The sequence below is a fragment of the Taeniopygia guttata genome, chromosome Z (genome assembly GCF_048771995.1).
Source record: "Taeniopygia guttata chromosome Z, bTaeGut7.mat, whole genome shotgun sequence".
Classification (NCBI taxonomy): Eukaryota; Metazoa; Chordata; class Aves; order Passeriformes; family Estrildidae; genus Taeniopygia; species Taeniopygia guttata.
Genome location: NC_133063.1, coordinates 60,270,097 through 60,294,601, shown reverse-complemented (window position 1 = coordinate 60,294,601; position 24,505 = coordinate 60,270,097). Strand labels below are relative to the sequence as shown.

At 36.8% G+C, this 24,505-nt stretch overlaps 1 protein-coding gene across 6 annotated transcripts in view; it reads left to right on the top strand.

The window, feature by feature from the left end:
- Positions 1–24,505, top strand: part of NTRK2 (neurotrophic receptor tyrosine kinase 2) — a 193,473-nt gene that overhangs the window by 13,243 nt on the left and 155,725 nt on the right. For all 6 annotated transcript variants that reach the window (XM_030257432.4, XM_030257433.4, XM_030257434.4 and 3 more), the window contains 4 exons: positions 6,415–6,489; positions 6,724–6,795; positions 12,724–12,792; positions 15,691–15,845. In XM_030257432.4, coding sequence (XP_030113292.1) covers positions 6,415–6,489; positions 6,724–6,795; positions 12,724–12,792; positions 15,691–15,845 — 371 coding nt within the window. The remainder of the gene's footprint in view (positions 1–6,414; positions 6,490–6,723; positions 6,796–12,723; positions 12,793–15,690; positions 15,846–24,505) is intronic.

Sequence of the window (24,505 nt, the reverse complement as noted above, 5' to 3'; positions counted from 1 at the left end):
CATATAAGGGATGCTGTCTGAAATCTTACTGTGCTCTTGTGAAATGGATGTTTTTTCATTCTCATTTGCATCAAGGCCAATGACAGCTATAGAGATGGTGTATGCAAGTGCTTAAAAGGCAGTATTTGCATTACTACTTTTTGAAGACTAGGTGATTCTGCAGGAGAAAGAACTGTCACTTATATTTGTATTTATTCATTCCTTTGAGATGCTCTTTTATCCTTGCAAGGAAATAATAACATAATCAATAACAACAATAATAAAGATTTAGCCTTCTGTTGAGAAATAATGGAAAGCCACCTTCACTACTCTCCTTTTGTATGTTAATTTACTATGTGATTTTTAACATATATATTATAAAGGGCCTATATGTGAGTTTAAGACTCTTCCTAGTAATCTGCATAGATTATTTCATACACAGGGGATGAAAATATGTTTTGAAGATAAGAATAAGATCAGAGATTAGGATATATCTTTTAGAATAATAGGTCATTGTTTGGCCTTCTGACAATAAAAAGGAGTATCAACATTTCCAAAATATCTTTGCTATGGAAAAACAAGTCTCTAGCTGTCATGTATTCCTGGAAAAAACATAAAAAATTAATGTCTTGATGTAATATCAAATGTACAAATTTGGGGATTTCAAAGGGGAGGACAGGTCTCTAAATTGAGAAAATACTTAACTAAGTTCTGCATGCATTTGGGGGAAAGTAATTCTGAAGGTGGAGCTCATCAAAAGCATAAATCTTAAATCTGGAAAGCTGCATGAAATGTCTTGAGAGTTTCCTTGATTTGGTAGTCTACACTCTGAAAAGAATAAAACAAACACCTTGAAGCAAAACCAGAAACATAAGACCAAGGGTGTATTACATTTCATTTTCCTTGCCTTACAGTAACTTTCTTTAAACTTTGCATTCCAGGCATATTTATTTATTTTTACTTTTGCCTCCATGCTGTAAAGTGGGAACTAAGGTTGGCTGGAAAACCATGGACTTCCCATTTTCCTGGCAGTTGTAGTCAAAAGCAAGAGCACAGATCTGCTCCTGCCTTGCCAAAACAAGATTAGTATCTTCACTGAATTCCCATTTTCTTCTTCTTTAAACTGTGGGTTGGCACTAATTGTTCAAGATGATGGCTTTGGAGAATCAATTTGCAATGGCAGCTACTAATTGTATACTAGTATATTATTGTGGCACAGAATGTCTGGGCCCTATTGCTTCATGGCAATTGACTCAGCCACATATCAAGAACAGGGAACTCTTGAAATTAACTGATCTCTGACATTGCCTGTGAGATGCTGAGTTCCAGATTGTCCTGAACAATGTGTTACCTGAGTATAGGACGTGTGTAGTGCAGGATTTGCTGAAAAAATGGGTATGCCTGTGTCTGTGAAGAAAGATCCCAGAGCTAGTTGTCTCCAGAGCTGCTGTACTGGCACGTGGAGAGCTATTTCCTGAAGTCTTCTGCGACTTGTGGTTAAATATTATAAATGTGAGGAAAAAGCCCTGTGATAGTGGCAACAAGTTTTTCGCTCTTTGTGAAATACAGGGTGATTCATGGTTTAAAAAAATACAAAAAAAAAACCCCAGAAAAACACTGCAGCACTTGCTCAGAGTTTGTCAGGAGACACTGGGCAGCCAAGGAAGGAGTTAAGCACTGGTAAAATTTCTGAATGCTAGGTGGGTCCACCGTGGATGGTCTTGACACACTGCATCTTTCCTGAGTTATGGCATGCTCCTCTAGCAGTAGATGTTCTGTTTCCTGAAGTTATCCTTGTTAAATCTCGCACTTACGGTACCAGATGGAAGAAACAAAATAGAATAAAATTGGAGTAAGCTTGTATATTTGTAGAATATTTTCTGGGTTTAGGTGTCTATATCACTCATTGCTTGTTAGGTGTTTCCTTCCTAGAGGAAGCTTGGTACTTTGGAGGAAGATTTCTTGATCGAGCAAAGATTATAGCGTTGATGCCTACATCTGTCTGAAACTCTACATTCCTGATATGCAACTTGTGTAGCTCTGTGCTTAATTTTCCAACTGTGAGTTTGTACCACTTGAGCATTATTTTAAACTTGGTTTCAGAAGGACTACAAATGTAACCCAGTTCAATATACCAGGTTTCATTAAGTATTGTATCCAGTTTACAAATTTTACGTGATCTTAATGCATAACAATGAATCAGTATGCATTTGTTAAAAATGTCTCAAGTTATAGCCTACCTTTTAAAGAATATGGTATCATATTTGAGTTTGTAAGAAGACATGGCTCTAGGGAAGTTTACAGTGTTTAATTCTTACTATTAACATACAGCTCTCACAGTAGTCTAGACTAGGGACGTATGTGTCCTGTCATTAAATGGTAATTCATCTACTAACAGTTCAATGTCTGAAGTGTGCTGCCTTTGTCCCCTAAAGACTTAGTGAAGAAACAACTTGGGATATAAAGTTTTTCGAGTTCAGAAACATTTCACCAGTGACGTTTATTAATTTTAAAATATTTTTTGTATAAACTAGAGCTAAACATAAAATTGATTTACTTTTTTGGAGTGTTAAGAAAATATGTTTCCAATAAAGGAAATTTTTTGGCAAGAGAAATACTTCTGGAACTGCACTACAGTGTTATTTGCTTGCATTGATGTTATTAAGACTAACATTTTTTTTTTCCAGCATGTCCTTATAACTCCAGATGGAGTAGTATACCTTAAATATATTAAGCAGGAGGAAATAGAGTAAGTAGGTTGGGAAGGCATATTTCTGCTGGCCTTTTATATTCAGGCTAAGGAAAAATCCCTTTTTAAATCCCTTTTTAAAATTACTAAGGAACGTTAAATAATCTAGATGGCTTTAAAGATTAGAACCCATTTTCTTTTCATGCTTTTCTAGTTCAGAAGTTGCTTCACTGATGTTAAATATACTCTGTATACTTTCGCTTTTGTAATGAGCATAAGTGAAGGCCACCTTCTCAAAGGAGGTCTTACTTGGAGGAATTAACTCCTGCAGATCAGGATTTTAAACTATTGTTTCCAAAATTTTGTAGCAGTGGTGAAGTGTGAGTGTGTGACATTATTCAGTGTCTGTTGAAGTATGGTGAGATGAACATGCTTTTGTAGGTTGCAATGTGCAGCCTAGGTGTGTGATTCTGAATTGCTTCATTAGAATTAATCAGTAGTTTACAATGGAGAGATTAAATTAAAGATATGAAGACGATTATTGTTTACTGACTACTCATTGAAGGAGACACAGAATGCTGCAGTATAATCAATCAAATAGTTTAGTAGGCAGCTAAGAACTTGATTTAGAGGTGGCAGCCAGTATATGTGAACTGATATATGTGGTCTGTCTGGTGCTATCCAGCTAGGATCTGGCAGTGCAACAACACTGCTGTGATGTGCAGTGGAAGCTTCCAAGCTCTTCACGTGACTTCAGCCAGCCATGAGTCAGTATGTTTTTCTTTTGTGCTGCAGTAAAAATGTTCTGTTAAAGAATAGGGTTGATATTCTTAAGGGCAGGCAGGCAAATTACATTTCTCAGTGTCGCCCACTGCAAGTCAAAGCTTTTAGAGTATTAATGTTTGATGATAAGTAACATTAAGGTAAAGTAGTTGTGAAGAAGGTAAAAATAGACTTCAGTTAGGGAGAGGTTTTGTTTCAGATCTCCCTCTAAATTAAACAAAAGAGCAACTTCCCCTTATAGGGTACAGCTACATCATTTTACTCTTTCTTTCAGCTATGACATAGCTGCAAAGGCTTAACTTGAAACAGACTTGTTAAGTGAGTAAGGAAGTGTAAGTGGATGTGACTTGCTTATGGTAAATTACATCTGTCTACTCTTTCTTCAAGGATTTCCAAGTGTGTGAACTTTGTTTTACTGTTGTGTTCTGTACTGAGAGTGCTCTTACAAGTGTATTGCAGAGCAGTTATTGAATTAGTTGCACTTAGACAAAAGTTCTTCTGGGTCCCAACCAGTATGGTTGTGGAAAAGCAATGGTTTCTTTTGGTTCTTTCAGCTAGAAAATGGAATTATAAATCATTCATCTTAGAGAAACCAGTTCCAGCTCAACGTAAAGAATGCCCTGCTCTCCCCTACCTAGGGTTTCTTCTAAGGGATGCAATAAGAGAAGGAGAGAAGATACCACAAACTCATACTACTGCTTCCCAAATGTAATTTGTTTGGTGTATTCCCTGATGGACCAATATCAATCTCTTTATATAGATAGTGTGCTTATAGTAACATTTGTGTCTGATGTAAATTGTGAAGCTTAATAGGCTTCAGCAGAGCTGAACTATCTTATGCTGAGACTTAACACATGATGTAATACACTAACAAATTTTTGTGCAACAGTGTAAGTTATGTCATGTTCTGGAGTTTCTTGTAGTGAGTGGTTCTGGTTAAATATTAAAGTGATTAAATTGCCATCTCAGATTTGGATAGCAGTGTTTGTCAGGTTTGGGTGGTTTTTTTTGTTTGGGTTTTTTGTTTTTGTTTGGTTTTTTTTGGTTTGGTTTTTTTTTTTTTTTTTTTTGATGGCCTAATTCTTAGCTGGTGCAACTGGTTATTCTGTTTCTTTTCTTTAAATCTGAGTCTCTTCACACTTTGTGTTTCAGTGCCCATTCTCCTCAATTCCTCAATTTGTTCTTAAGTCTCTATTTGACCTTGACAGGATTACTGTTGTTTGATAACTGAGGACAGGATGAGGAAGGTACCTTTGAAACCTCTTGCATAACTTTATTTTACCATTATAAGATCCAAGTGGCAGAGAAGATGGATGATGTTTAACTCAAAAATGAGTTCTTCAGGGCATGTTTAAAGGAAGTATGTTCATTGACTTTCAGGACTCTTAGATGAAGGAATTGATAGATATTTATATGCTATTTAATCACTGTTACTTGGCAAAATATGTAACCTTACCAACCTACAAAAAATCCCCAACCAAACAAAATAGATTAGTATATATTGAGCTATTAAATTACACTGTCTTAAAAATTCAGGAAAGGAAACACAAAAACAAAGGACTCATCTTCTAATGGATACACAATGTTAATCTTATTCGCAAAAGTCTTACAGAGCAGTCAATGTCATATGATGCTGTAGTAAGGTGTTCCATCTAGCATCACGTATTCTTTTTACTGCCATTCTTTTTCTTGAGGGACAATGGATGCCATTAGGGGAAACTTTTTACTTTTCCTGGTGCATGGTGAGAGCGTATCCCAAGTCAGCACTGCAGCTATGGAGGAGAGCCCAACCGAATTTATGGGATTCTCAGACTTCTATTGGGATTTAGAAACACAATGAATTTCTCCTAACAAGGCAGTCCATGCACCAGCTCAGGTGCATGGATTGCCTTTGGAAGAGCAATACACCTGCTTCCTAATTCACCAGAATTCCCTTTAAGTAAATTCTAAAAAATGCTTTGAATGAAGAAAAGTTTTCTTCTCACAAAGAAAGACTCATTCATTTTAGGAGAATCTGCATCTTTGGTTAGTTTGTGATGCATGTGAAAGCACATGTCAATCTCTCTAAGTTTTTCTGGGACTGGGCTAATATTTTGAAATGTGTGGACCCTTTAGCAAGGCATCCCTTAAATAAGGCATGCTTTGCTGCCCTTAATATCAGAAAAATTGCAGTTTACACTGAGTTCTCCTTCCTGGATTCTGTGATTTCCACTGTGAAACTCTTTCTTCCTGTAGAAGTGGTAATGATACATTTGCTGTGAATATTTTAATTTCCAGTCTGTGGGAAGTCACTGGGTATTCATAGATCTCACATGGTCATAATACAAAGGACTGGCTTGCATGCACACATCCTTGTAGGCAGATATTAAGGATATGTAAGTGGACCCAGTACTTTAGTCTGATACAGCAGTTTCTCGTCTCTTAATTTCTGCTTGTGTATATAACATCATGAAGTACAACCTCTAATTTCTCAATTTTCCCATTGCCACACCTTGTAGGAAGAACTAAAATTACTTTGTGTCAGGGAAAAAATAAGTGATTAAGTTAACAACATGAGGGAAAAGCCCAGGGAAGTATGATTGTCTTGTAAGTGGAGATAACTCCAGTACTACCCTTAAACTTACCCCCTTAGTTGTTGTTAAATCCATGCAGTAAGTACATGTGTCTTGGAGAATGGTGACATTGTAATGCAGCTTTATTTGGCCTTCAGGTTGACTTGCTTTCTTCATTTCCCCTGTGTAATAATGAGCTGCTCCGCTGTCCCAAAGAGTACCATTTAAATTATGAGGAAGATTTTTAAGGACCACTTTTGCTTTGCAGATGGTTTAATTAGGACTTAGAAATAATTATGGTAGGTCAGCAATCATAACTGACATCCATACATCAGTGCATGATTTCTGAGCAGTCAGAAAGTCAAGGAAGGATCCATTTACATACTTCTTTCCCTTTTCCTTTTTCAACAGTTACATCGCAAACCAGCCAAATTTGGAAAGTATCAATGACAATGAGGTTGGATTTTATGTTGGACTTAAAAATCTGTGAGTATGAGATACTTTTCATACAACTATTTTTTTCTGTATTTCTTTTATAGAAACATGTAGAGACCTTATCAAAATGTATGCCAAACTTTGTGTGTTACTGGGAAAAGTAGTAAATCTTGCAGCTCAGCCTTGCAGATATTTCCTCCAAACTCTGATTTTAATAGGTATTTTCATTACACTTTCCATCATATTTTAAATTGAATATTTTTAAAATTATATTTATTTTCCTAGGACTGTGGTGGATTCAGGCCTAAGATTCGTGTCCCGTCATGCATTTGTCAAAAATGTGAACCTACAATACATGTGAGTAAGAATAGTGTCTGCTTTCTGAGTCAAAACTACCCAGCTCATGTTAATTTATTTCTATCTCTTACCATTTGCTTAATGTAAAAATATTTTAACAAGACAGACTTAGAATGGTCTTCTATCGTTAATTGCCCTTAAATATGACATATATGGTAAGGAACTGGATCATAAAAACATAATGTATGAAAAGACCATCCAGTTCATCATTCTGTCTCTAGCAGTGTACTTTGGCTGTGTCTTTTGTGACAAGTAATGTAGCAGAAAGAGTGTGTTTCTTGAGGGTATGATGTCCACACTGTGCATCACACTCAGTGACATGGTTTTGACTAGCTCTAGTCTGATTCGATGAGCTGAACATATTTTAGCAGCTGCAGTGCAGGAGATGCATGTATGGAGTACATTTAATGTTTTGATCAGTGTATGTGACCAGAGACTGCGATACGACTGTGAACTAAAGTCCTAGGGATGATTCACTTAGAATGCTCACTCAAGATCAGAACTAATGCACCCAGAGCAGAATATTGGAATGATGTTTCTTTCACACCCAAATGTGATTTGTAGTTCATGACCTACAGGAATTTGTACCTGTGCAGGTTTTTGACTGTGTTTGCCTAGATTTGTTATGCTTTAGATTTAGCAAAGGATGAACTGATCAAAGTTCTCTTTCTACAACTTCTGTGCCTTCTGTGTGGGACAGACATAGCATAGCTCACTTTGTTACCTACATGGGAAACTGTGGATCTAGTCCAGTAAAATACTGAGGTCATGTGAGTGGCTCAGTTCCTCACAAGTACCCTGTTTTAGCTAAGTATTTCAAGTGTGTGGAATACATTTAGTCCATACCTCTTCAAGAGATGAACACTAACCTATATTAACAGTTAACCGAACCCTTTGCTTTTATCCTAGTGAGATTGGGAAGACATAATGCCAAACCTTGGTTTGTAAGACACTTCCTTGTAAAAGGGAAGAACTGTTGAACAGAACACAGGTCTCTGATTTGATTGCTTTGCTCATGAGATGGAATCACTTTCTGACCGGTATTTTGTAAACAGCAGCAATTAATTTGTGTAAGGAAGTGGACATGAATGTTAGTTTCTGTCTAGACAGTAATTGCTATCTGTAATATGGGACAGTCACCAGAGGAGTGTGAACCAGATCTTGTGAGCCTGTGAAATTTATATCACTTCATATAGTCAGTATTAAAGAACTTTTACTATAATCGTTTGGTAATATAAGGAAATGTGTTCCAGGTAAATTCAAGTGTGGGCCTGTGTAACAGTTGCTCAGTGAATTATGGCTATAAACTATGAAACTCCATAAAGCCAAGTGTATGTGCAGTGGCTGTAGAAATATGCAATAAGAACATGATGTCTGAGGGGCAGAGAAAGATTTAGTGACTCTGCTGGGAAAGAAGTGGGTTTCTCTCTCTGTGCAATGAGGCAGAACAAAACAAATTCAAGTCTGGGATCAAAAGGAAAATTGTGTTACCTTTTTACATCTTTTCCCCATTGCATTAGCTGCTCTGAGGGAATCTATCAAATACTGTATGTAGATTAGGACACCGAATCTACTAATCTTGAAAGATGCTACAGAGAAGAGCAGTGGAGCCAGAAGAAGCTTGTAAAGCAAATAACATAAGGAGGCTCAGACCCTGAGTATGTTCAGTGCAATAAAGAGAAGATTGAAAAGGAACATACATCATTGCAATAGGATAAAGAATAATGATCTGAAAATCAAAGAAGGTTGATTTAGATTAGATATAAGGAAGAAGTTTTTTGTAATAAGGGTGATGAAACACTGGCACAAGCTGCCAAGAGACATGGTGGATACCTCAGCCCTGGAAGCATTCAGGATTATGTCGGATGGGGCTCTGAGCAAGCTGGTGTAGTTGAAGATGTTGGAGAGCTGGAACTAGATCACCTTTAAAGGTCTCTTAAACTATTCTATGATTCTATGCTTCTGTGCTTTTCTTATCTTTAAAAGAAGAGTAGTTATGATGAGGAAAGGAATCAATTCTCTCCATTACCATGATGTGAGAAATAATGAGTTTAGTTTGGAGAAAGATTAATAGAATTTTGGAAGACCTTTCCAGCTGCCTGGGCAGGTAGACACCACAGAAAATGCAGTAACTGGTATGATCCTCTTGAAAGGCTTTTCTTCCTGTTGCCTTAGGGAAATGGGTTTCATGCAATCACAAAATGTGTCTGTCTCCAGTGTTTACTTTTAACCAAAACTTAGACAGGTGAACAAGTTTTCAGAAAACTGACTGTTGAACAGAATAGAGAGACCTTATCAAAGTTACCACTTAAGGGAAAAATATCACTGTACATATGTGAGCTGCTAGGCTTTACAGAATCCAGTTGGATAAGATGGCTTTAAAATGTTTCAACCGTAGGAGGAGCTTCATTTGAGCATGCAGTCAAACTGGGGATATGTATCTGCTGTTAAGCAGATTTTGGTAGAGCTGTAACTCATGAAGTTCCTTGTTAGAAACAAATTAGACTGACTTGACATCTGTTCAGTTGATACAGATGAGTTCTTGATGCAGAATACTTACATTATGAACCAGAAGATTATCCAGTCTCGTACTGTGGGTTTTTTTTGGTGGGGATTTAGTAATGTTGGCAGACACAGGATAAGCCCAGATAAGATGGAAAAATATTAAGCAGCACCAGCTGCTCTAGATGCACAGGACAAAGCAGTAAGTATAGAGGTATTTTTTTACCGAGGCTGATCTGTTATCCCTGCAAAATGCATTTGTTTGTTTTCTTTGGCAAGTCATTATGCACACTAAAATGTTTCTGAAAGCCCCAGTGAATCATGGCTTGTTGTCATCAGCAATAAAAATCCTGTTGACTGCCTATGAAGGAAGTATAGCTCCTGTTGTGGTTGGGACAGTGAAAACTATTAAGCACTAAAGTAATTTCATTTTGCAAGGGTAATGTACAGTACAGGTCTTTGAGAAGTCTTACATTTTATTTGGAAACAAATTTTTTACTACCCCATAAAAAAAACAAAAAGCACTTTTCTGAAGATTGAGGTAACTTTATAAGCATTAATTTTGCTGTGATACTGTTACAGCTTTCTTTTTTATTCTATGAAAAATCTTTTGATGTAGTTAAGGAGCTATATTATATAAAAGTAGTATTTATTTTATGAATCATGCAAGTGTATCAGTTTAAAAGAAATTTATTAACATACATTTTCTCAAACCCTTTTTTGTAATTTCCTTATTTTCTTGGGAAAGCTTATGTAGCCCAGGTATATTTCTAAAATTATCTATCACGAGAAGATTTGAGTAATAACATAAACAACAGGAAAATAAATGCCCTAATAGTTGCTATTAAAGTGTAATTAATAGCCTTGTTCATCTAATTTTGGTATTTTCACTGCCTGTAGACTCAAGTTAACCAGCAATCTCATTTTAGTAGTGCTGTAGTTTATAAACTTATTTGCTGCTAAGGGTAATTTAATGGACATGTGTAATACACATGCATGCTATATTGTAAGTGCCTTTAAATGTGAAAACTTTCACAGCAAGTGCCTATTTACAAAAACTTTTAAAATTAGTTGTTGTTATGTGCCAGCCTGTGTCTAAATGCATCGCTGAATCACAGATTGCAAGTGTAGTGTATATATACAGCTCCAGGTATTAAAATGTTTTTGTATCTCTACACTGTTTTGATATAGGTAAGGCAGCCAAAGGAAACCATTTGAGATCAACCTTGCAGCAGATTTCCCCTTGTTTGCACACAGGGCTCATTCCAGCCATAGTCAGAGCAGGGTGTTGCCTGTGGAGGGAGACTGAGTGTAGCAAAATGGCCATGTCTTCACCTCTTTCCCTTAGATCTGTTACCTTCTTTCTTGCCTCCCCTTTTCAGAAGCAGTACAGGGATAGAACTCTGCCCATGTTGCTAGCTCTGTAAATCTTTATGTGCTTTCTCAGTCTGGTTTTGTTCTACTCATATTGCCACTGGTTTGCTTTTAGATGAATTAGGACTAGCAAGTTTAAAGTGAGCTTGATATTTTCATATAAAATACAGGCATACTGTTGACGGAGAGACTTAAACTCTCCTTAAGTTTAGCTTTGGGGCCAGGTTCTGTACTTGTGACATATTTTTGGGGTTTTTTTGTATAAGAAAAAGCCCCTTTAGAACCTCATATGTATTTTTTTGGGCTGCTTTCTGTGGTATTTTTGTGTGTAGTTGAATTGGGAAATTAATTCATATTCTCTTTCCGTGAAAGTGGAAGTGGGATCATTAACTACTTCAAAATAAACCTGGCAGTGATTTTTTTCACTTAATATGAATTAAGAAGACCGCAGTAGGCATCTCTGTAGTCAGAAATAAGTTATCACTTTATGAAAAATATATACATAAAATGAAAATTTCTGTCAAAGTATTGCTTAAGATGACAAATTTACAGCAGTGGTCTGCAGGTGAAGCTCACTGTATATCTGGCTGTCTTTTGGGAAAGGTAATATTTGATCTGCAGGTAAAAGAGTCATGCCTTGTCTGGCAATACCACAGGGGCCTCCATACATGCCATTCATTAGTGTGGGAACAGGAGTGATCTTCCTGTGTGCTGAGTGAAGAGTTTCCCATGGAGGGATGGAGTTTTTTGTGGCTCCACATTGGAGCCCAAGTCAGTCTGAAGATCCATCTTCTTTTATGCAAACTCCCAACACAGAGCATATGCATACTAGGAAAAAATGCATACTGCCAGTTTTTGTTCAAATATAACTTCTATTCTATATGCAAATTGCACCTTATTGTTGATTTATCTGATCAGGGTCCATGAGTTCACCTGACTAATGAAGCAGTAGTTCTTGTGCTTTGCTCTCACATGTAAGGACCAGTCAGTTTGTAAACTTCAGGCTTTTTTTTGTCAGAAGGAATCCATGATGAAATATAATCTCTTTGATTCTGCTCTAAACATGTTTAGAATATCCAACTTGTAATTTCTGTAAAAATTATCTTGTGCTCAGAGATACAACTGAATATAATCAACAACTGAAAATTTGGAACTAAACACTGTTCTTTAGTCAGATAAAAAAAAAAGATATTTAATCCTGGGTTTTAGATGCAATGCAATACTAACTGTGGAGCTCCTATGGCACCTTCATAATACCACATAAAACTCATGTATTTTCATTCATAACACTGATTTGTGCTTTACTGCTGGCAGTTAAACAGCTTACTGCTCTCACTATCTTTAATTCATAGACTGATAAGACTGTACAAAACCAGCATTATTTTGCTTTGGGGTGGAGAAAGCAGTTTTGTAAGCTATGAAGGGAGGAGTATTTCTGGTTCTGATCAACATTTCTTTGCTCTGCATAATGGGAGAAGACCTTTCACTTAATTACCACTGGAAACCTTAAATGCTTAATTGACATAAAAAAGCCCAATACAGGCATTGTACAGTTTTCCTTTTGATCTTCCATGTGGGTGCATATTGCACATGCAATTTGAAAAGAACAACTAAAAAATTCTCATGTGGATGTGTGCTAGCATGTGAGGAGGGCTTATATGAGTACAGAGTTTGGTGCAGCATCAAAGAAAGGGATAAACCCATTTCACATGAATAAATTGAGCATATAACTAACACCTGGACTTTACAAAATACTTTTGAAACACAGTTAAATCTGCTGCTTTTCTGCAATTGACAAAGTGCTAAAAGTGAAAATATTGATTTCTGTTGAGTTTGATTTTGAATGTACTTGACATTAGATGCTGACTGGACTCAAGCCCTTGAAACCCTTCAAATCACAAAGTAAGACTGAACACTACCCTTTCACAACTGAAGTCCAAGGACTTTTAGAGCTGGTTCTAGTTCTTAATTGCTTTTTCAAGAGACACAAACTGTATTTTTAGTGTAAGAAGAAGCAATTCTAATTAATGCAATCTTTCTCTTTTGCCATAGCAATTTATCCAGAAACAAGCTCTCGAGTTTGTCCAAGAAGCCTTTTCGCCATCTGGGTTTGTCTGATCTGTAAGTTGTCATTTCTTAAAATATAAGTTTATTTTTGGCTGGAATGGAAGAATAACACTTCAAAGTTTGTTCTCTTGAAGGTAGAGGAGTTACAAGTGCAGTTCTGGTCCAAAGAAAGCATCAATTCTGAACACTTAAATGCAGAGCAAATTTTCATTCCAGGGCTTTAAGAAGGTTAGGTATATATTTTATAGCAAAGAAGAGGTCAAAATAGCCTCTTCCTTCAGCTTTAAGATATTTTATTGTGAGATTACTGGATACAAAACTATCAATGTTTATTTAAGTATTTGAACTAGGGAAAATACTGTCTTTTGCACATATTTATATGAAGATTGTCTCTCATATTCTTATAGTGGTGTGGCTGGCTATTTAAGAGTATTTTTATTTTCTCACATTCTTGAAATGCATTGTGCTTTATGTAAGTGTTTAGCAATGAAAGCACTGGTAAACATTTCTCTATTGATTTTTTCAATACTAACATTTTTATTCTGTTACATCTGCCATATTTTCGTATTGATACATGTTCCAAAATTTTGGTCATCCTGTGCATTCTCTGCTAATATGCAGAGAGCCTATAGGAGTTCTGATAGCTGCAGAGGAGAGGGAGGTTGCTCTCCTGGATCTCAGAGCAGAGTTAGAGTTTGTCAAAAGTGCCCGTCCAAGTCTAAATGTCCTGACATGCAATGCTAGTCCTCTTCACTTCAGCATGTGAGAAGTGAAATGAGCAAATCTCAGTGGCACAGAAAGAGGTTATGCCCCTTAGGTATATTTTGATGATAATTAAGTTTGTGTAATTATTTTCTTTATGGCTCAGGGAACAGTATTCACTGAAATATTCTTTAATAACTTGAGCTGAGCTCTCTAATAAGGAGACTAGCTAGTTGCAAAGCTCTCCCATTGCTCCATGTTCTTTGTTGTTCTGTTGCTTCTGCATGAAAAAGCAGGGCAAATGTAGTGGGAGTGAACCAGATATGGAAAAAATGGACAGTGTGAAGGTTAAAGAGAGTAGTATTTGAGTTATGGAGGCAATTCATTATGATGTTCAAGCTGAGGGGAAAAAGGGGATACAAAATTGAGGTAGATAGAGTGTTCTGGGCTTGGGATAGGGAGTGTAGGACTAGACAAACTGAAGTTATACAAAGAGATGTTGTGATAAAGTGAGATAAACAGATATGGGGGAAATGAGGGAAAGAAGGTGGAGGGATAAAAGCAGAGCCTGAAAGGAGGACAAGCAGTGATAAAATCAATATAGTTGAACAATTCTGTTGATAAGTGTTTAATACATAGCTGCAAGATCAGAAACAGGAGAGAGGGAAGAGTGTTGGTATGTGAATCTGAGATATGAATGTTGCCATAAATAGCTTCTGAAGAGTTTCCCCTCATTCTGACAAACAAGTATGTTTGTCCTGTCAGTACCTTTGCATATCAAAACGTAAAGGATTGAGAATTTTAGAATAAAGTGTAGTAGAGGATAGTCACCAGGTATTACAGAGAAGGAAATGCTACCTTGGAAGGTTTCTTCTAGAACAAGTGAACAGCAGCCATAAAATAAGAGCAAACATGATAAAGACTCAGAATTTGCTTACTGTAGGTCAGGAGCTTTCTTTTACACAAATGTCTGTAGAGGGTCATTATGTGTCCATCATCCTGCCAATGATGTGCCTAACTCTTTAGATGGGTTTAGCACAAAGTAAAACACTAGAAGACTGCTCAGCCATTGGTCAAGAGAAATTTCTCTTTACCAGGAAGCCATAGGATGAAAACAGAAGGTGGAAGTAAATGTCACTGTTTTGAAAATGCATGAGACCTTTTGACCCAAGGAATCATCACACTCATACTATGTCTTGTGCAAAAAATTTTTGTTCATGCTGTGTGTTAAAGTCCAGAGGATGACTTCTATGAATACAAATTGCTCCTTTAGACACTTGCACACTTCATGTCTTCAAGAGGCATTTGTGAGCATAGATTCTGCAAGAAACTTGAGCTTCTGTACATCAAAAATACCTGGGAAACTTTGTTAAGAATGATTGTTCTCCTGGTAATGAAATGCCTTAAACAGACACTTGTTCACCCACTTTATTGGATCTTATGTATGCCAGTAGAAGGAAAAATAATACTGGTCACTCTTTATGTAGACATGTTTCTGTTCATATTTAGCATGCATGTAATTGCATTACATTGTTGTGTAGTTTTATTAAATTTCAGAACCACAATTTGTTAATTTTGCTAACCTGTGGTTTAAATTCCATGCAGGGTACTGTATCAATTTCTGTTTCAGGGCCACTTTTTTTATTTAGTATTTCTTCATGATATTGCCTACGGTTTTACTGTGAGGTTTCTCTAGAGTGTTGTAGCAGATGAATTTTAAAGATTAGACAAAATCCTTTTTTGTGATTAAAGTTGGTAGAGTGTGTGTATAATCCAAGACTGTTTGACTTTGTAAAGAATTTACCACTCCGTAGCAGTAAACTATTTCTGACGTAACTGAGTTGTGGCTCAGGTGTAGAGGAGGCAAATTCTAATCTCTTCCTGATCTATGAAATAAAATGGAGCTTCTTGAGTGGCCGTTCTCCACAGGCTACTGACTTGAAATAGTACCAAATCTCTTGTGTGGTCTCTCCTGCCTATGGTATTCTGGGCCCAAAGTGGATGCAACGCTTAATTCCCTACATGGAACCTGTTACCAATGTGGCAGCTTACTCTGCGCTGTGTTTACCAAGGCTGCATACATTACTCTTCTTAATTAAAGGGTTCATCCTGCCTTCTTGAACCTTCCTAACTAGCCTGTATGCTTGTATGCTCCAGCTGAATGCTTGGAAACCCCCTGCTCCTCATTTTTTTTTCCTATATGTGTGGGACATTTAACCTTCTAAGTAAATTGGTGTTTTTTTCCTGTAGGATATTGGTGGATAATCCATTCAAGTGTTCCTGTGAAATCATGTGGATCAAGAAATTTCAAGAGACCAAGTTTTACACAGAAACTCAGGACTTATATTGCATAGATGACAACAATAAGAAGACAGCCTTGCTGGATATGAAGGTCCCGAACTGCGGTAATATTCTTTTAACATAAAACTACTGCTAAATTATTGTAAACCAGGGAAAAGCAAACATGCTTTTCTACAAAGTACTTCTCAGGATGTCAACAATGCTCTAAAGGAAAGGTGGTGGTTTTTCAGTGGTCTTTTGCCCCGCATGGAATGGTTCTTGAAACTTCATAGAATTATGGAATCACAGAATATCCTGAGTTGGAAGGGACCCATCAGGTTCATGGAGTCCAACTCCTCGCCCTGCACTTGGTGCTACACCCCAAGTGTAGCACCATGTACCACCTCATATGGCTTCTTGTCAAGGCCTTTCACCAGTTCATGTAAACCTTTTCATTTATCTTTTGATCATTAAAGAATGTACTATTATTCAAGTGCAGGGAAACAGAACACTGATTATAGATAGATATCTATAGAATATATAGATATATATTCTCCATAATACTATACTCCATATAGTATTATGGAGAATATATGTGCCTTTGTTGAACTAAATATTAGTGTTTCCAAACTCAATAGATATTCATAGCTCAATTTTACCGACTTAAAATTTTTTTTCAGGTATTTATAGTTAATGAAGTCTCTATTTTCCTTCAAAAATACTTGTATTAGGACCACAGGAATAAAATTATAACCACATGCTACTTGAAACAAATTAGCAAGAACTCAGCTCTCTAAGCAAGTGAAACTCTACTGAGTTCACTTTAAAGGCTATACAAAAGAGTTATTATCAAGCTTAGGTCTGTGGCATATTGCAACATATTGTTTTCAGATATATAGATCTAGAAAAAATTGAAAAATTATGTAAGAATAAGGCCATCTCCTTGCCTTTTTGATATACAGTTTTGCTGCCTACATATAGTCCTGGGATAGCTGGGGAATGGTGTCACTCACTAGCTGGAGATTTCTCCTCCTCTGTATATGAGGAGCAGAAATGGGGTGCTTCTAACATGATGTCACATCTGCTGGACTCTAGAAGCAGAGGGGAAACTGGGGTCCCTAGCAGCAGGCAGGCATGAAGGAAAGAGGGCAAGAGGATCTTCATGGAGGGCTGATTTGGATAGGAAAATCTATAAGTGAGTGCGACCAGTAGGAGAAATTATACCTTTTTTTCTTCCATCTTTGCCCATTGAGCATCCTTTTCTCCGCTGCCTGTGTGGAGGGTATGACATCCTCTGATAGCAGCTGCCAGCAAAGAACAGCCATGGTGGGGACCACTGCAGGCTCAGCAAGTGCAGTATTTAATGTCCATAACATGTTTTCTGGCCCCATATCACTGTTGATCTTGTGCCCAGCTTCTTTCTGGGGCCAGGTGTGGTGGGAGAAATAGTGTTAGTGTCTCATGCAATCAGAAAAACCCCCACGTATTCTGGGAATCTTGTAAGCTGCAGAGTTGGTCTTGTGTGCTCCAGGATCTGATTTACCTGAAATGGGAAATACAATACCTAGTTGAGGTAAATGGACCCAACCTTCTGCTCCAGCTCCAGATGCACTAGAAGGTAGATTAATGTGCTGGGTATAGAGAGGTTGGCTGTTGGACTGAGATTATTGTAAGAGAGAAACGCCATCATTTTGTAACATTCTTGGCTGGCACATCTAGAAGCTACCAGGTTGCTAGGATTTTCTTTTGAAAACTTTTGATGTTAAATACTCAGAATTAAACCTGTGAGAGATTAGTTCTCTCCCCTGGTGTCTTAACCATCTGCAGCCAAAACAGGCTTGTCTCCGGGCCCTGGATGCTGTTTGGGTTCATATGTGAGTATACATGCATGCATCCTGTAGGCATATCTTGACTAAAACATTTGTCATGGGAAGGTGGTACTTCCAACTAGAAGAGGAAAAAGAGGAGGGAAGGTGAGTATATACAACATTTTGACTGGAATTTGCAGTATGTGTAATTGGTTTATATATGGAAAACATGCGTTGTCTTGATGATACGAGTGGATGCCAGCACATGCTTACAAATAATTTATGTTAGTTTACAGGGTCCAAATATCACCAAATTTTACATAATTTCTCCTCCCCCCTCTTTTTCTTCTGTTTTAGCAGTTGTTTCCTCCTAATTTACTTTTTCAAAATTAACCAATGCTGGACATATTTTTAATAAAGATGACAGCGCATCTTTTTCCTAGACATAGAGTAGAAAATTCCTGGTGAAGAGCAATGATCCCCATATTGGTGGGCTGTGTTCTGGAGGATATATGAAAAATCCAATGCATGTGTCTTGGTTTCAGTATCTTTGCAGGTATTTTTCTGTATTTTAAAGGACAAGACTTAGTTTCAAAACATGCCATGGATGAAGCTGGTATATTTAATTTCCAGAACCTTTTGGGAGGCTAAAATGTCGAACTGAAATGGAAGAGAAATTAAACTTTTGACATATTGAATTTTTTTCCTGTGAACTCTGGGATATTTTGTAGTGTCCTTTGATGTGAAGAGAAATATTTGGGCATGTAGGCTTCTGCAGTTTTTTAGTGAAATATTTTCTCTGCTTTTCTAATTTTCTCTGCTAATGAAATGGTTTAATCTCACCTTCTTGATGAATTCATTTTTTCTTTTTTTTTTTTTTAATTTGTAAACTAACCAAGAGTGCAGGCTTCTTTGTGTTACTAAGGTGTTACTTCATAGTGGTTTAGTAGGAGACCTATACAGTATGTGGTAAATGTTTTGCTAATAGGATGTCTTTCTGCTGCATGCTGTAAATAAATCGTTTTGCCGGGAAATAGGTAGGGGCCAATGTGGTTTATTGATCACAGGGCTTTGGTTTGTAGGTAATTGATGAGAAAATTAGCAAATTTCTGTGGTACTTTGCTAACCATTTGTACAGTGGAAGTGCTTAATAATGTGCTAATTAAAGATTGATGGCCATTTAGATGTCATCAACTTTGTGATTTAATTTCTTGAAGTTTAAAGTCAGGTATGCTCACTATTTAGAAGATCCTTTCCAGCTGCAATATTAAAAGTGTCAATCAATAACTATTTTTTCAACTTCATTTGAAATGTATGTAGATACGATGAAAATTGTCAAATTCTTCTAGGTTTTAGGATCACGTGTAGCTACTGTGTCAAAGGTTTTCAAGTCGCATCTACCACAGTAGCAGAGCCTTTTGTGTATAGAGATGATGAAGTTCAGTATTGCCATTTTCAGAGCATTTGCCAGTTGTCTGTACAGCATGGACAGCACCACCACCTGGGACATCTTTTGTTTCCATCTGGTAAATAGCACGAGTAAATCAATTAGGAGAACTAAATGACTAAACACTTTATTCTTATTAATGCTTATAAGCTCTGGTGGCTATTACCACCAGTGTCTTAAGTCCTTGGAAGAGAGGCATGTTCTGTGCCTTGGGTAAGGTCACTCAAAAGACTGTCAGTCTGCAGATCACCTGGAGCTCGCTGAATGCCCGGGAGGCAGGACCACATCCTTGGGACTGTTGTTGATGTGTTGGTTGGCCCTCTGGCAGACACTTACTGAGCCATTACCATTTATTTCAGTGATATGGAAAGAAGCCTTTTTACCTTCAGGTGTTTTGGGAAAAGGCGTGGCTTCTACAACTGTCTCTGCAGTCCTGTACAGAATCTGTATTGCTTTGCATCTCAGTCCGGTTAATGGCATTTTGCCTGATCTGGCCAAATTGGTTTTGTATATGGATATGTCTTTCAGTTTTGCTTACTGTGCCAGCTTTGGATGCTTTTTTTATCATATATGTTTTTTTTAGGTGCCTTCTTTCTTATCACTGGTCATGTATACTAGCTGTAAGCTACTGAACAATGTTGCAGATTAGTTCCCTGTGCTGATTTGCTTTACACATCACTAAGGTATATTCAGACTGGCTGGCTGTTTACATCTGCAGTCTGTCAGTGGGACTGTTGTCTGGTCTAAGAGCTATGTGATTTAATGAATGCTCACATCCTTTGCCTGTCTTTTCTTCTGCACACAAACTACCATGGTGTTGCTCTTAGTGCATACTAGGATATTTGTGTATGACTGAAAAAATTTTAGAAGTTGTAGTTATGTAGAATTTCAAGCTAAAGTAATTGCTTGCCCATTTCTTACTTGTTGGGGAAACCCATGATTTTTAACAGGCAATTGCTCAGATGACTGAAAATGGACTGGAACTGGGTCTAGCTTTGTTTAAGCCTTTTTCTGGTGATTTTGGTTTTTGTGCTAGAGGTAAATAAGTAAGTAGTAAAATGAGACTGGTGGCAGGTGGTAATAAATCCTAAGAAGGAGTAAAGGTAAACTGAAGGATTGACACATTTGTTTCTTTGAATTCACAGGAAAGATTTGTAGTATTACTGAGCCAAAAAAAATAAGGATTAGATCTTAAGCAATCGCAGTACAGTACAGTCTAAAACCACATGCAAAGGCTTGTGGGTGTTGACATTTTTTTCCACTATCAGCTAGATTGCACTAGATAAGACCATTAGAAAGAAAATATTGCAGGCAGAATTGAGTTTTAAAAAATACTTAAATGTTCTCAGTGTTTATGTTTCAGAAAATAATGGATTCTTTAGCCTGTGTTGTTTATTTTGGCACAAGAACTAGATGTGGTGCATGATGTGTGGTGGCAAACTCTTATTTTCTCTGTAAGAGTTTTAATTCTTATCTGTGACCGTGGGCTATGTTTAAAACTTCATTTTTTGGTGAGACTTTGACAGTAATGGGGTTTCACTGTTGCTCTCAAGTTGAGTTAAAATTTTCCAAACTTAATTAGAAGAATTTTCTAGATTGTAAGTGGAAATAACCAAAATTATATGGAGTTTGAAAGGCAAGAGGAATCTCATATTCAAAGATACATATATAATTTTATTCTGAAGATACAACATTTACCTATTTGTGAATCAAACATCAACTTTCATACAGATGTTTAGATGTGACAATATATGTAAATCAGTGATTGTGAATGATGATAGCTGAGCCACATGTAGTATTTGTGAATGTTTCATATCAAAAAACCCGATTTTTTTTTTGATAATACTGATTCAAGTTCTGCTTTAATGTCAACAAAGGAGATTTATAATTCAAAGTATATTAGAAATAAAAAGAAGTAAAGCATTATTCGAGGGAAGTCAGTGTTTCTGAACTCATGACATTGTGCAGGTTTACAGAGGTACTCTCTGTGCCTGACTTGATACAACTGTGTAAGGGTGGAGTACTGATCTGCCAAGGAGAACAGCTCTTCGACTCTTTTCTGGCGATATTCTTACTTTACTCCATATAGGTGAAGAGTGATGACTAAATAGCTCTACCCTGTAGTCTAAAGAAAGTGCAGTTTTCTTTAAAAGGAGAATCCTTCCTTCAAGGCACGCCTTCAGTAATATACTTGGTATATGGTATACTTGGTACCAAAAGTGAAACACATCATTTTACTTTTTTTATGTTTTTCTCTGGAAATGTTCCTGTTTCAGGATCACATGTTTATCATGTTGCAACATTAGGCAGGTTGGCATTATTTTGACTATTTTCTGGGTACACATGAAATTCTGCAGATAATAATACTGAAACTTCATTACATACACTTGGTGAATAAGATGCCATTTGTTAGAGGTTTGCTTAAGCTGGTTTGGGCCTCATTAACTTACATTTCAAAGGCTGTTTAACTCTCAGTTCATCTGTTAAGCTTGTGGCTGACATATTCAGCCCAATGGCAACTACCTTGGGTTTTCCTTCAAAAGCTATTTTGGAGCAACTGTAGCTTAAATGCCATGTTAGAAAAATTTCACCAAGTGTAATTTAATTTCCTTAGCCATTCAGAAAACATGGTTGGATATCTTCATAATACTACTAGCAAGGGAATATGAAAGCATCTGTGAAAACACTTGCGTCCTGCAGATTTGTTTTTTATATTAATGAATATAAACTTATTCTTGTTTATATTATTACTGGGGACCAAGTAATAATATGCAAGATCCTATTTTATTCAGCACCTTCCTATTAGAATCCAGACTACACCTAAGGGTCTTAAAAGAAAGGTCCTGGGAAGAAGTTAAGGAGCTGAAGAAGGGGCTGATGTAACCTTGGAGATGGTAGCCCTTCATCTGGTTTGAAATATCAGCAGCAACCTTCAGAGCTTCTGTAGAGGTTGACTGCAGATGACAACTTGGTGTCCAAATAAATTTGTGTGCACATCTGTTGGTGTTTTTTGGCTGCACTGTATTCATTATGGCTTTTGAAGCCCTGGATGGTGATGGTACGACAGTTGTATGGAGACCGTACTTGTCGCTGTGGTCGTGAAGAAGAGTTAGCAAGTCTTGTGGCCTTTGCTGTGGCATGTGCTGGCTCTATGTAAAGAAGTTTGCTTCTAGTGAAAGCTTTAGTTACATATGGAGTGATGGAGTGTTTAAAGGCAAAGTAGGAGTGCATTTGATCTGGGAAAGCAATACTTCAAATTAGACTCATCATCTTCTGGTAGAGACTGTATTTGTTTAATTTTTCTGTAAAGGTTCTGTAAAGGTTCCTGGTTGAAAGTGACAATCAGGCATGCCATGAGAGGAGGGAGATTTAATTTAGTATTTTTAAATATCTGGGAGGCTCAGTGAGCTGCCATATCTCTCATTCTGCCTTCTGACAGAAATACGTTCTGCCCAACCTATGCGAAGTACCATTGGTACATTTGGTCATTGTGGAAAATACCAACCAATATTTATTGTGCCACATGGCAAGCATATGTCTATTCAGTGGTGATTCAGTGTTTTATTCCATGGCTGTGTATTCTTTTGAAGATTTGAAGAAATTTTCATCCGGGTTTTTTAAATTTACATTCACACACAGAGGGCAGAGTAGGAAAATATGGGGAGATGGGTCATGATCCCAAATTCATTTTCATCTTTTCCTCTTATGACTCTAAGATTAACACCTTTATTTTCCATTTAACCTATTGGAAATTTCAAGTTTTGTTGTTCATGATGGCAAAATCTTAGTGAAGTGATAGAGATGCATGGTGGTTAGTATGAAATGAAGATGGGAGAGGAAAGGGATTTTAGAACTTCCAAAAAAAATGGAGATGGGGATGTTTGGCTATGGAAGATAAATGAAAGATTAAAAATTGTTTTAAATGTTCTTTATTTCTGCTAATTCTGTATATTATTTACCTAACATATTTTTTTTATCGTCATTGAATATGTTTGTGCTTCTCATCTTGTTACAACTTCTAAGAGATTTCTGCAATTTTTTATGTATTGAGGATTTTGATTCTGTAGTTGTGATACAACAGGAAATGGAAACAATTGCTCGTGTTTCTTTCATTCATGCTTTGCATGTAAATTATTGGGGTATCCTTTTTATAGTCCTTTGAAGATGCAGTCAGGCTGGAAATCTGTCTCAGGGTTTGTTGGCTGCAAGCTTTTGTTAAGTGAAACCCAAGAGGTGAATCACATATCCGACAGCTCTTATCTTTATAGCTATAATTACTAGATGTTTCTTGCTGTTTTTTGTTTTGTTTTAAACCTTGAAAGTACATAGTAAAGAACTTCTGGAATTAGTAAACCTTACCGCCTTTTCAAATACGGCACAATTTCAATAGAATGACACAAGGAACATTGTATAATCATATCCTGCTTTCCATACAGCCAGTTTTGAGCAAGTAAGACCCCTGAGATTTGCAGATCCATATGACAGTTCATGACAAATTGCATTGTCAACCATCCTGTTTTCAGGCTCCAGACAGTATATGTAGTGGTTGTTACCAGGCTCTACTGTAGTGGTGTAATTAATTGTATGTTTTGTCCCTAGAGTGAAAAAGCCAAACCAGGAGAAAAAAGAGTCATAGACATTACTGGAATCTTATGTGAGGAAAGTAGATTGATTTTAATCACTGTGCCCTAAGAATTGCAGTGGATGTTTTATAAATGAGTTGTTCTGGTAGGCTGCTGCTGCAGATGGTTGCTGCCTCAGTGTTATTTTAATCATTCTGTGCCTGATATAGTTATTAAAAAGATGGTTAAGGATTTCAGGTGAAGATTAAAATTACCTGGTTAAAAATCAGATGCAGAAAAAATTGTAATTTTTTGTGGTATCTTCTTGTTCTTATTACACAACAAATTGACCTCCAAAAGCATGCCAAGCAAACAGGAGATGACATGGGCCACATTGAAAACCATTTAGTGGTACTCTGTCATGTCTAGGCTCCTGGGAGTTTGTTGAAAGGCTGATGAAAATCAGGGGCTTAGTGTGCAAAGGATGGCATAAATGAATGCAATATTGAATTTACAGTATTCTCTCAGGTACTAATATTTTTATCATATAATTTCTTAGGTTAGTGAGGCCAATTGACCATATTAAGATAATATTTAAAGGTTTTTTAGCAACTGAAAAAATCGTAGAACTGACGAGGTGAAAGTTGAAGCAGAAAAAACAAATCTGGTATTAATTTTATAAAAATTTTTATATCTACAGATAATGAAATAATATCTTTGGTATAACGGTGGATTTACTTCTTCTGGCTTAAGACCACCTTCTTTAAAATGTTCCTTTAGCATACTGGCTAAAGTTCTTGGTGTTAAGAGTTGAGTTACAGAGTAGAGTTTTTATTTCCCTATTAGATCATATCCTTCCTTTGACATATAGTGACAGTCTGGCTCTAGGAAGGCCAGTTTAAATTTTCTGTAGAAAGTAATAAGTAGTAGCATGAAGACTTGGAAAGCCCTGTAGGAATACAGGCACA